Source organism: Suricata suricatta, chromosome 10, assembly GCF_006229205.1.
Source record: "Suricata suricatta isolate VVHF042 chromosome 10, meerkat_22Aug2017_6uvM2_HiC, whole genome shotgun sequence".
NCBI classification, from domain to species: domain Eukaryota; kingdom Metazoa; phylum Chordata; class Mammalia; order Carnivora; family Herpestidae; genus Suricata; species Suricata suricatta.
The window spans coordinates 8,724,232-8,736,906 of record NC_043709.1 but is presented as its reverse complement, the minus strand read 5'-3'; the positions used below and the strand labels follow the sequence as shown (position 1 = coordinate 8,736,906).

General features: G+C 56.8%; 1 protein-coding gene across 1 annotated transcript; it reads right to left on the bottom strand.

Annotated features, from left to right (window-relative positions):
- Positions 1 to 232: 232 nt before the first annotated feature.
- PDGFB (platelet derived growth factor subunit B) lies at positions 233 to 10,675 on the bottom strand. Its single transcript, XM_029954126.1, has 6 exons — positions 10,238 to 10,675; positions 7,864 to 7,965; positions 6,281 to 6,486; positions 4,835 to 4,982; positions 2,148 to 2,298; positions 233 to 1,828 (listed from the first exon to the last, which is right to left on the bottom strand). Exons 1-5 carry the CDS (start codon positions 10,506 to 10,508, stop codon positions 2,174 to 2,176), a joined length of 852 nt encoding a protein of 283 aa, XP_029809986.1. The 5' UTR covers positions 10,509 to 10,675; the 3' UTR covers positions 233 to 1,828; positions 2,148 to 2,173.
- Between the last annotated feature and the right edge of the window lie 2,000 nt (positions 10,676 to 12,675).

Genomic DNA, 12,675 nt, shown 5'->3' with positions numbered 1-12,675 from the left:
CCTACCCACCCTCCAGACAGAGGCCCCCCTCTCAGAGCCACAGACCTACATGTGCATGCGCCACGTATGAGTGTGTGCATGAGTGTGCGCCAGAACGTGCCAGAGCGATGGCACACAGCAAGCTGCCCGCTGCCCGTAAATCCTGCCCATGCAGGAGGGGGAACCGTCACGCACGATGCCAACAGACAGAACTCCGGCGGATTCATTCATTTGGTTTTGTTTTGTGGTTATTTTTTTTTTACAACTTTAAATACGGAATATAAATAAATTTACATTTAAAAAATAAAAGGAAAGCCCCCAAAAATATAATCACCAACTTTACAAACTGAAGAAAGCCGATTTTGGAGGGGGGTTGGGGGGAAGGTGCAGTAGGTGGAGGGGATGTGGGAGCTCAGACCCCACCCCAGGGACCCCTGGGGATCTTTTCCCTTCTCTCCCCCACTCCCAGCCCATGAGCCGGTTTTCTGGGAGGAGTCACAAAAGGCAGATCTCAAAAGAATCTACGATGGGGATACTGCGCAGGGGGAGAGCAGGACTACCCCCTCCCTCAGAGCCTTTCTCTTGGGTTTTTCATACCTGCCTGGAAGGGGAACTGCCTGAGTGGAGGACTCAGGAAAACAGAGGCCAGCTGGACGACACGCGGCCTCCCTGCCCAGCGTGGGCTCACTCTCCTGTCCAACCACTCCAAGTCCATTGGCGAGGTCGGGACACAGCCAGTCCACATGGAGCCTTTGTGTCAATTAGGAAAAGGATCTCTCTCCTCAAGACATTTTATCTCCATCTGCCAGAAAGCTGTCCTAATGAATACACAGCTTGGCCGTGTTCTACGGCGTGGACAATGACCCCTGCCTGCGGCGCCCTGGTGCAGTACACACCGTGCATAAACCTACATGGCAGTCTCGGCTGGGCTGGGATACGATGTGCGGGCCCCCTGCTGCCCTGGCCCCCTGGTCTTCTGCCTAGTGGGGCAGGGAGTGGGGTTATTTATGGCTGTGGTATGGGGTCCAAGAGTCCCTTGGTGGAGCGGACTGAAGGCCAGGACAAGAGGAAGATGCAGGGTGGAGGTAGAGAGATGAAACAGGGGAGGTGAAGGTAGGGGAGTGGAAGGAGGCAGTGAGTGCCCAGATCACCATCCATGGTGGCGCCAGACCAAACTGCATCTCTAACCCATCTGAGGGGGCACTTGGCTGCCTGGTGCTTGGGCCCCGCCCACCCAGAGGAGTCCACATCCTTGAAGATTTCATACGTAGAAAATGAAAGGAAGCCACTAGAAGCGGAGGTGACCAGCGAGAAGTGACTGGGCCTGGGCGCAGTGGGAGGATTTTCCTCCAGTCTCTGGTCCAACGCATGGTCTCAGCCACAGGAGGACGAGGTACCCTGGCCTGCCGGGGGGTGGGGGGTTCCCTTCAGAGCTGGCCAGGGGGCCTGGGACCAGGCAGGGCCTCCACGCCTAGAGGGCCTCGGGGGCCCGTTCAGGGTTTCAGCCAGTCCACGGCGCTCCAGTAGGACCTGGGCCAGGTGCTGGGGCAGGGGGCTCTGGGCCCCAAACAGCGATGCCACGGGTCTCTGTTGCACTTCTGTCCCAGATTCTCGGGGTCAACGGAGGAAGACAGCAATGGAGTTTGGGTCCTTCGTCTCCTGCTCGAGCTTCCGGGCCAGGCGCTGGAGGCCAGTGTGGGGACCCGCTGGTGGGTAGGCAGGCGCATGGAAGGGGGGGAAGCACCATTGGCCGTCCGAATCAGGCATCGAGACAGACGGACGAGGGGAACAATATTATCACTCCAAGGACCCCATGGGGGCGATACAGCAAATACCATATTAAATAACCCTGTAGGCCAAGCAGAAGGAAACAGGGGTCAGAGACAGCCTAGGGCTCCATCCCCTACTCCGACACCTCTCTTGTCAGGGACAGGAAGCCGAGGTTTAGACTTCCCATTCTCTTAGGGCATGCAGGGACACAGCTGGGCTGGGGTCCCCAAAGACCCTTGCCTACCTACCCCATGGGAAAAGTCCGCTGAAGTTGGGCGGAGGGAATCCCGGCTTAGAGCTTAGGTTTTCGCATGGGGACATGCAAATGCAGCCCAAGCCACAGGCCAGGGAGAAGAAACCCCAGGGATCCGGACCTCGGCTTCCCCACCTGGCCTCACCTGCCCACACTCTCTTGCAGATGCCCCTAGGCTCCGAGGGTCTCCTTCAGGGCCTTCTTGTCATGCGTGTGTTTGAACTTCCGGTGCTTCCCCTTGGGGGGCCGGCGGACTCGCACCGTCCGAATGGTCACCCGAGTTTGGGGTGTCTTGGCTGTGCGAGAGAAAGAAAGGTCTTGTCAGCAGGTGGACAGCCTCTGGAGGGGCTCATCTCAACAGATGAGGAAACTGAGGTAGAGAGCCTGGGATCTGAACCTAGGAAACCTATGAGTCAGCCTCTGGAATCCATACTTTCAATCACTGGCCTATAAATCAGTGCTTGTGAGCCTGGGTCAAGGTTAGCACTTATGTCTCTTCCTCCTGAGCCCTTAGGTCGACATCCTGGAAGTGAAACCTTTCTCTGCCAAGTTCAAGGCCCATCTCTTCCTAGGGACTTTCCCCGGCACCCCCAGCTCTTTGGGGCCAACACCCACCTCCCACCTCCCAGACACAAGTGGCCATGAGGCAGTCAGCCCATCTCGGCAAACAGGCAATGCAAGGATACAGGCAGTATCAGGTCCCCTTGGGGGAGGACATCTAGAAGGGCCATGAAAGGGCCCAGAGTGTGGGCTTCAGAGATGAGGTCATCAGCACAGGACGCTGGGCTGGGCAAAGCCTGAACAAGCTCAAGGTCATCATGCAGCTCATGAGTGACACAGCAGAGTCTCGAGCCGAGGAGGCCCGACACTGGCCATCGCATGGGCCACACCACCAAGCCTTAACCAATGAATCTTCACGTGGGGCCGAGCTGCTGAAACTGACATGACGAGCCTTTGTGTAATTTACATATTAGTCAGTGGAACAGGCCTTCCAAAATCTGGTTTGGAAAGTCACATGGAGCAAAGGCACGTAAAAGAACCCCATTCTAGGGGTGCCCGGGTGATTCGGTCGGTTGAGCATCTGACCTCAGCTCAGGTCATGATCTCGCTCATGGGTTCGAGCCCCTCATCTGACAGCTTGGAGCCTGGAGCCTGCTTCGGATTCTGTGTCTCCCTCTCTCTCTCTGCCCCTCCCCTGCTCATACTCTGTCTCTCAGTCTCAAAATGAATAAACCTTAAAAAAAAAAAAAAGAACCCCATTCTAAACGTAAAGAAGAACATGATGTTTCCTGAATGGAAACCATGCAAAGTTAACAGTCTTTTTACGATTCCGCATTATTTGATGTTCCATGATGTTCCCTGTTAATTATATGAGTCATTTACAGGTCAGTTAGAAGCAGGCAATTTATCAGTCTCCTCGGGGCATCTGTGCCTTAGCCTGGCTCTCAGAACAGGACAAAGAGGCTAGGAGACAGCCCTGCCTTCAGGAGGCTTATAAGATATCTGTCCTCCAACAACAGAAAGTTACTGAAAATCAACATGTGATTTTTTTTTAATGCTCATCTAATCACATTAACTAAAATATTCTTGATTTTTACTGTAAACATGTGAGGGAGAAAAGGCAGCAAGATGGTCTAGAGAACCCAGAACAAAATAAGACCTGGGTTCTGGGCTATACTTTGTCACCGTGCAACGCTCATTAAGACCCTTAACCTCTCTGTGCTCCAGCAACCCCATTAATAAGACTGAAGGACTGATTTATGAGGTCATCTCTCTGGACTATTCTAGCTCTCAAAGTTTTAAATTCTTTAAGAAAAGAAAACGACAAGGCAGGTAAGAGCAGTGACTGGTGTCGGGGTAAGGAAAGAGCCAAGAATAGAACTTCAGGATTCCGGCTATACCCCTGCCTGGGACTGGCTGTGTGACCTTGGGTAAGACCTCAGCCTCTCTGAGCCTCAGGCACCTCCTCTGTGAAATGTGGACCAGGTAATCAGATCAGGTGATTTTTTTGGTCCCTTTTGAACTCAAGTCAAACTATGCCCCTGAATTGTGAAATCATGAAATCTAAAGAGAGAAACAGAGTTCTGGTTCCAAATACCCATCTGTCCCATCATGGCTGCAGGACTGCCTGGTCTCTACCTACCCACCTTCAACAACAGAAACTCACTTCCACCCAAGGCATACACTTCCATTTTGGCCCCCTGAATGACCAACAGCTTGTGGCATATAGAGTTCAAATCCCTCTCCAGGGGCTTTCCCTACTGGTCCTAAAACCCCCCTGAGGTCCATAAGGAATGAGTTTGATTTCTCATCCCCAGGACAAGTGGTCAAATATCTGAAGATGATGTGCGGGGACTCATCTCTTGTCCCACCATCTCATATACTCATTCAACAGAGTAAAGGGCTATGGGAGCAAGACAGGGATGCGGACTGCTCTGGACAAGGTAGTCCGGGTAGACCTGTAGGAGGAGGTGACTTCTGAGCTGAGACCCAAATAAAGAGAAGGAGTAGCCTTGTGAAGAGTTGAGAGAAGTGAATTTCAGACGGAAAGTGGTGTGTGCAAAGGCCCTGAGGCAGCAACACATTTGGCCACGTAAAGAGGTCAGGCTGGTTGGGGTGGCATACGTAAGGGGGAATGGTTGGCAACAAGGCTGGAAATATAGAGCTTCACAGGCAGGGGAGGAATCTGATTTGTTCTCAGTGAGATGGAAAGCTTCGGGTGAATTTAAGCAAGGGTATGCCTGGTCCAATTTCCCCCCACTGGCAGCTGCCACAGGAGAAGCGAGCTGCCCAGCTGAACAACTCAGAGGCAGAGCCCGGACCGGTGGTTACCTCGTTGCTCTTGGGAACTCCCCGGGCTTCGGGTCACGGGTCGCGCAGCCGCCACCACTGTCTCACACTTGCAAGCCAGGTGGTCCTCCAGGGTCACCGTGGCCTTCTTGAAGACTGGCCTCTTCCGCACAATCTCAATTTTTCTCACCTGGAGAACGGAACCACCTGAGTGCCTCTGGGAGGCGAAGCAAGCAGGGGCTGCGGGAGCCCGCCTGCTCTTCCCACCCCAGTGTCCCCCGCAGGAGGTTTCCTCGAAAGCGGGGTGTGGAGAGGGGCAGGCAGGGCAGACGCTCTGGCCCAAACAATAGCAGGACCTTGCCCTCTACCCTTCTCGTGGCTTTTCCATCAAAACAAGCCCTCCCGACCTGGCCTCCAGCTTTGACTGCAGCCCCTTTGGAGCTCCCAGAGAGGGAGAAAGGCATTTCCGGGTTGAGCGTAGGGCCTGTGGTGTCCTCATTCCCGGAGCGCCAGCCAAGGTCAGGGACTATGGCAGAGGCGGGAGATGGTTGTCTGGAAGGAAGTCGGGGGGAGGCTTTATCCAGGAGGGAGGCGGGAAGGGGGAGGTCAGCTGTCAGGTGTCCGCAGAGCTGGAAGCACTGGGGACAGGAGATGCCATGACAGTGGGTGGTGCGGTACAGAGTGACACTTGTGATCTTGGGCACAGGGCCCAGGCATGGAGGGGATGGTGGGCAGGGAGAGGCCACAGCTGACCTCAGGGAGGGGAGCGAGGCGAAGCAGGTGGAGCCTTTGGCAAGAGTGGGGCTGGCCAGCCGATGCTGAGCCCTGGGGCGCAGCTCTGACCAGCCTGCTTGGCTGTGTAGGCGAGGCCACCCCGAGGGGCTCAGAAACCTTTCCACGTGAATCAGAAGACAGCCTCGGCTTCTCTGGCCCTGCCTTGCCCAGTGTGAGACCCGGAGCTCCCCAGGGCAGCCTCTACTATAGAATTCGCCTTGGGTCAGAGTGCATCCCCAATCTTTCCAGAAAGGAGGCAGGAGGCAGCGTTCTGACTCAGCCAGGGGGCTTCCCCAGCTCTTGCAATGTCTGTCACCTGGAGGGTCTCTGCACTTTCCTTGTTAAAGACACAGAAAGGAGCTTCAACCGGCTTGGAGGAAAACTGAGCAGCCCAGAACATTCTGAGGGTCCAATAAAGGCTTGTAGGCATATCTCTTCCAGGGACATTTGGGGATTTTATCCCTGGAAAAGGCGGCAGCGCCTGGCCCTGCCTGGGGGTCTGGCCTGTGGCTTGAGGATTCACAGGGGGCCTCAGCACACCTGTCCAGAGAGCGTCCTGCAGGCGGCTCTCTCAGGACAGAGCCCAGTGGCCTGCCAGGAACGCCTCTCATCCCAATGAAGTCTGGTCAGTGAGGGATGAGCCCCAGAAGGCAGGCCCCGCCCACCGCCGGGCGCTAGCGGGTGGGGTTGGGGGCGGGGCTTGGCGGGGCGCACCTGGACGTGTCGCAGCTGCACCTGGGTGGGGCGGCACTGCACGTTGCGATTGTTACAGCAGCCGGAGCAGCGCTGCACCTCCACGCAGGGCGGCCACACCAGGAAGTTGGCGTTGGTGCGGTCTATGAGGCGCCGGGAGACCTCAAACACCTCGGTGCGAGTCTTGCACTCAGCAATCATGGCTGGCTCGGCGACCGTCGGGGAACCTGAAGGGAGAGGGGGGGCCCGGTAAGGAAGCTGGGCCTGCCCAGAGCCCCCACCTGGTGACCAAGCCCAGCGGGACAGTGCTGTCCCTCAGAAACGGCAGGCTGGGGGTGCCTGGATGGCTCAGTCGGTTAGGCGACCGACTTCGGCTCAGGTCATGATCTCACAGTTTGTGAGTTCGAGCCCTGCGTGGGGCTCTGTGCTGACAGCTCAGAGCCTGGAGCCTGCTTCCAATTCTGTGTCTCTCTCTCTGTCACTTCCCCACTAGCACTCTGTCTCAAAAATAAAACTTTTTTTAATTAAAAAAAAAAAGTGGTGGGCTGGTCCCCAGTTCCTTCGGCCCCAGGGGCAGTTCTGGCTGTTATCAGCCATGGGGCTTGGACAGGCTGCTGATGTCCTCTCAGCCTTAGTTTTCGCATGAGATCTATACCCAAGAACCGCGAAAGGATCAAGTGAGATCATCCAGAGAGTGCTGGGCTGTCCTAAGTGGTAAATGTTGGTTTCCTTCCACCAGCCTTCAATTTCATTCCTAGATTTCACACGTTTATGGGCTTGCAGGCTCCTGGCTCCTACTCACGTGTTATTTTGTAACCAGTCTTACACTGCCATTTTACATTGTCATCTCTTCTTACACCCTCACAAATTTGAAAGCCTGTTTCCTCCTCTGTGTTTGACAAGGGGTCACAGCCCCTGTACTGCACCTGCAGATCTAAGGACTAAGGTGAGTGGCCTGGAGCATTGGTCGATGCTGGGCTCTGTCATCATTCTCACATAGAGACGCTGAGGCTGGACTGGCTGCCCAAATTCACAGAGAGATGAGTGGAACGTGGGCCACTGACTCTTTTCAGAGGTCCCCTAGCCACTGTCTACAGTGCTATGGGGACTACAGGTGGGCAGAGAGGAGGAACGGCTTAGAGCAGGCATTGGTCTCCCCAGGGAAGCCTCCCGTGGGACCTGGGCAGGTCCCAAGCTTTGCCTGCTGACCCAGGCTGCAGCCCTGAGCCGCAGAAGAGAGACACAGCCCACCAGGATGGCACTGGGTTCAAGTGAGAAGAGCAACTGGGCTGCCAGCCTTATTTCTTGTTTGCTATGCAACTTCGGCCAGGCCTTTACCCCTCTCTGGGCCGCTGCTTCCAATTCTATAAAAGGGAGTTAATAATATCTGTCTCTAGCATCGAAGTAAGGAACAAATGAGTTTAAAACCACTGTATTTAGGAAACTGTGTGTGTTGGGGGATGGGGCGCGATGACTCAATTCCTCAATACAGTGTCTGAAGGACGGTTGTACTCAGTCCTGAGTGAGGGACGGACGGCGCAGCCCAGGGCCTTGGCTGGCCGCACGCCCCAGGCCTCCCACTGGTGAGGAACTGCCATCCTCACCTGCGGCCTCACCCAGGCTCCTTCTCCCTCGGGGTAAACTCTCCAGTTCGCCTCCAGAATGGGAGCGGGTAGAATTCAGGTCCAACTCGGCTCCGTCTTCGTCTGCAAGAGAAGGCGCAATCAGAATGCACCCTGATAACTGCTGGCTGGTCCCATTGTAGGGTGGGGGCTCTGGGGCAGGCAGGGAGGTGGCCCCTTACCCCTCGCTAGAATCCCCCCAAACAACAGACTCCCTTTCCAGCTCCCTGTACAGCAGAGGGTCCCAGCTCTGCGAAGGGGCTCTCCAGGACCCCCAGGGTGGCCGTGGGGTGCAGCGGGTGGGTGGAGCCCTGACTGCATCCCTCTTCAGCCACATTTTTGGACAGAACCCATGTCAATGGAGTTAAAAATAACCCTTAAAAATAACCCTTCCCTTTTGCTACTGTAAGCGAACCCTCCTCAGCCTCCAGGGCAGGGCAAGGACCCAGAGCCTGGGAGGCCAGTTTCCAATGCCCCTCCGCCCAACGTTCCCATAGGAAATGCTGAATGGAGAAATTCCCAGAATCCCCGGGGGGACCAGTTTGCCCTGGACACAGCCCCTCTGGAGCCCCGGACAATGGCTCAGCTGAACAGGAGAGAGGGAGGAGGGAGAGGAGCAGGGGTGAGGCCCAAGGCAGAGAGGGACGGGGGGGGGGCCTGCTGGCATGGGGGTGCCCATACCCATGCCCTTCCTAGCCTGGGTCTGTCCAGCTCCCAGTGTCTCATTGTGTTTGCCTCTCTCCTCTGACCTTTGGCCCCGGGTCTGCCCTATGGTCTGTTTATTCCTCAGGTTGCAAACTACAGTTCCCTTGTCCAGCCTGGGGGCCCTCATCTCCGTGTCACGACTGCCCCTGGACCATCCCTCCCTCTCTCTAGAGGCAGCCAACACCACTGTGGGAGGTGAGGGCCAGACAGAAGGACTTTGAACTTGACACTGAATCCTGGGCAGCCCTTGCTAGCTCTCTGATGGCTGAGGAGTCAGCAAATAAACCGACGGGTGTCAGGGACAGGCTCCTGCCCCGTCCCCACATCCCCTTGCTGCTCCTGTCATCTCCCCCTCCCGCTGGCCCGGCCAACAACAAAGCTCCCGCTCTTCCATGTGGGCTCCCGGAGGGGGTTCCTGTCCGGGGGAGACCCTCCCGTATAGCGTGTGCATTTCTATCCAGCCTCCTGCTCCCGCACGTAGGTGCATCTGTCTGTCCCTCTCGCTCCCTTCCCTTCTCCCTGCCATCTCTGGAATGTCCGTGGTGGAGAGGAGATGGGGGGAAAGATGTGCTTTGTGGGAAGGTTAAGTTGATTAGGAAAAAATCGCCACATGGTTGCCTTCGAAACAGGCCCGCTATTGAAAACCTCTGTCTCCAATCCCGACCCCCACCCGGGGTGTGCAGGGGCTGAAGGAGGGTGGGGGCCAAGGGCCTTGGAAAGAAACTGCAGAAAGGCTAAATTTGGAAGTTGCCCCATTGTGTTGGCCAGGGCTGGCCAGTCGGGCATGGGGTGGGGGGTGTGGGAGACGTCGGGTAGGGGGGCCCAGTGAACAATAGGGGGGCCCAGCTGGGGCCCCTCCCGCCTGCCTCGCCAGCCCCCAGCACAGGCGGGTTTGAAAGGGCCCGGGAATGCTTTTGACAGGGAGCCAGGGGCCCAACGGGGAGAGGAAACAAAGACAGGAAATGCTGTCCCCCGTAGATAGGAGTCTGGGCAAGGATTACAAAGTGACAAAGAGACAAAACCCTAGAGGGAAGGAGAGCTGGGGGTGCAGGGGGGGTGCTGACCGGGGCTCCAGGGAATGGGCCAGAGGTTAGAATAGAATGGAATTTGCTCTGAAGACAGCGTTTATAAATACATTCCTGACCCAGCCCGCCAGCCCTGCCACGTGTGTGCCACCGAGCACGTGCCCATTCGCTGAGTGCACTCTTGGGCGAGGGCAGGGCTGCCCGCTGGTCTGAGCCAGGTGTCCCCAGGAGACCTCACAGACGGGGCCCTCGGCCAGAGGGGCAGGGAGATGGCTCCTTCAGCACCACCCTTCCTGGCCGAGTCCACACCTGGATACACATACGGCGTATTTGGCGCCTTGGGCACCTCCCTGCCCCCTCCTCCTGGCACCCTACCCCGTGCACCAAGCCAGAGCCACATGTGGGTGCTTCTCCTGCCACGCCCCACGCCCCAGGTACCAACCCATCCACCTACTCGGCCCTGCCCTGGACAGGTGTGGCCAAGCCCTCCCTGGGCTGTCACAGGCCTTTAGTTACCCGGAAGTCAAGGAAGAGAGGATGCCCCTTGCCCTGCCCCGCACCCCCGCACCCCCCGGCTCCCCAGGACACAGTGGGGGCCCAGAGCACCGAACAAGGATTCAATTTACCTACGGAGTCTCCGTGCAGCAGGCGCTGGAGGTCATCGAAGGAGCGGATCGAGTGGTCACTCAGCATCTCGTAGAGCTCCTCGGGGATGGGGTCCCCCTGCCGGGCAGACGCCAAGGGGCCAAGTGAGCCGGGGGTGAGGGCTTCCCAGCCACGGCCCTCTTCCCCGCCGCACACGCGCACGCACCCTCCTATGGAAAACCCCCACAGGCCCTCTGGGCCATGGGCAAGCGGACAGCCAGGATGGGGGCGCGGGCAGGGGCCGCATCCCATGCCTGACAGCCGGAAGCACAAAGGTCTAGGGGCCAGAACCTGCTGAAGGTTGAACCAGGTCAGACACTCATCCCACACCCCCCAACACGAACCCCAGCTTGCTCGGCGTTAGGTTGGATTATGTATATCTGTCTCCCCATCACACTCCCTTTTCCTCCACACGTGACAGCCAATGACAGCCAGCATTTGTCAGAGGAGACCTAATTATCCCCATTTTACAGATGAGAAAACCGAGACCTAACAGCCAATTATCAGCAGAACCTGCATTCAAACCCAGGGCCTTCTGACGGCAGGGCCTGGACTCCCAGGCTCCTGAGTATATGAGGTATTTCCTAAATCCCCGAAGAGTTGGATGGTCTCAGGAGGCCCCAGGTACTAATGTATCTCCGTAGTCTCTTGCTCAGAAGAGGAGAGAAGGGAATCCTCAGACAGAGACGGGAAACCTGAAAGCTTACCCCTGCCCCATGCCCCATGCCCAACCAAACCCTATTTTTAGAGCCCCTCTGGCCTGTTACCAAAAACACTTGAAACTTAATAAGTGCTTTAACAAGCCCCACTTGGAGCCGGGCTTCCTCCAGGGAAACCGCAGGCCCCACAGCGACATGAGAGCAGCCTGATAGGAAGGTCATGGCCACGTCCCTCATGGGCCAGGGAGACCTGAGGGGCTGCTGCCGGAGGTCTTGAGAAGGAGTGCTTAATCTGCACACCCAGTGCCTTGGGGCAAGGGCGATGCATGCATCATATGCTGCTTCGGGTCCAAACTCACACCCATGCAAACACACACACACACACACACACACACACACACACACACATGTGCACACCCAGACACGGGATGGCAGGTCTTGTAGAAGGAGCCCTGGAGGGGGCGCTGGCAGACTTGATTTACTTCGGTTCAACAACTCTGTGCCTCAGTTTCCCTGGATCAGGAAGCAGGAGCTCCTGCACTGGGCGGTTCGTGGAAACGCTCCAAGGACTGGAGTCCTGATTGGCTGGGCACAGGCTACGTCCCCGCCTGACAGGGGGGAGGAAGTCATCTACCCTGTGGCCAGCCCCAGGAGGAGTCACCCCAAAAGCTCTGATTCCTCAACAGTCAGCATGGTGTCTCGGAACGCCTCCTCCAGGGGGCCCACCATGTCCATCCAGCACTGGCCACCCAGATCGGCCTTGGAGCCAGAAGACCCAGGGTGGAGTGTGGATATGACAGCTTTTAAAATGAATCCCTTCGGGGCGCCTGGGTGGCTCAGTCCGGTTAAGCCTCCGGCTTCAGCTCAGGTCAGATCTCACGTTTGTGGGTTCGAGCCCCGCATCAGGCTCTGTGCTGACAGTTAGCTCAGAGCCTGGAGCCTGCTTCTGGTTCTGTGTCTCCTTCTCTCTCTGCCCCTCCCCCTCTCATGCCTGTCTCTCTCTGTATCAAAAACAAATAAAACATTTAAAAAAAATTAAAATGAATTCCTTGAAACCCCTGAGCTCAGTTTTTTCATGTGAATACGGCACTTAGATTTCTGCCTGGTGTCTAGGGTTGTCGGGAGGCTCAAAGAGAAGAAAGAAGTCCTCGAGTAAGCTTGGCTGGGAGACAGGGTCTTTCCTTCAGGGTCCATGACTACGAAGCTGGGGAGCCAGGGCCTGCATGTGTGGGGGTGGGGGAGAGTGACATCTTACTCGCCACCCCCACCCCCGCCACGCTCTGCCTCCTAGACTCCAAGAGAGACCACGCCTTGGTGTCTCCAAATGTGGATACAGGGCCCTCCCCACAGTACGAAGGCAGGCGGCTGGTCCCCACTTAAGAGCCAGGCAGGCTACTTCCCCTGAGGGTATTGTCAAGTCCAGAGAGCTAGATGCTACCCTCGTGCCCTACTCACCGCCCCATGACCTCAGGCTGGGCACTGCCCCTCTCTGTTCCTGGCTCTCATCTGTGAATCAAGCGTTTGAAGATATTAGATTTGATCCCAATTCTGCCTGTGGCGGCAGGAGAAGCGGCCGAGGAAAGCGGACAGTGGGGGTGCCTAGCCAGGTGTCCAAGCTGTCTGTGCAGCGATGATTCAATTAACCCCCAGGAGCGGGGCCCAAGCGCCCAGGACCAAATGGCATATAGTATTCATGCCCAGACCTGGTCCACTGGAGAGCCGGCTGCAGCTGCCAGCCAGGCCAGGGTAGGCAGACCCCA

What these genes read in the sequence shown, in the direction of transcription:
- PDGFB (XM_029954126.1), bottom strand. Translation starts at nt 10,508, where the DNA reads ATGGGATGCGGCCCCTGCCCGCGCCCCCATCCTGGCTGTCCGCTTGCC. An exon ending in GAGCCTGGGTGAGGCCGCAG is followed by an intron (nt 6,487 to 7,863) that starts GTGAGGATGGCA and finishes CTCTCCCTTCAG; the next exon opens with GTTCCCCGACGGTCGCCGAG. An exon ending in TGCAGCTGCGACACGTCCAG is followed by an intron (nt 4,983 to 6,280) that starts GTGCGCCCCGCC and finishes TCCGTTCTCCAG; the next exon opens with GTGAGAAAAATTGAGATTGT.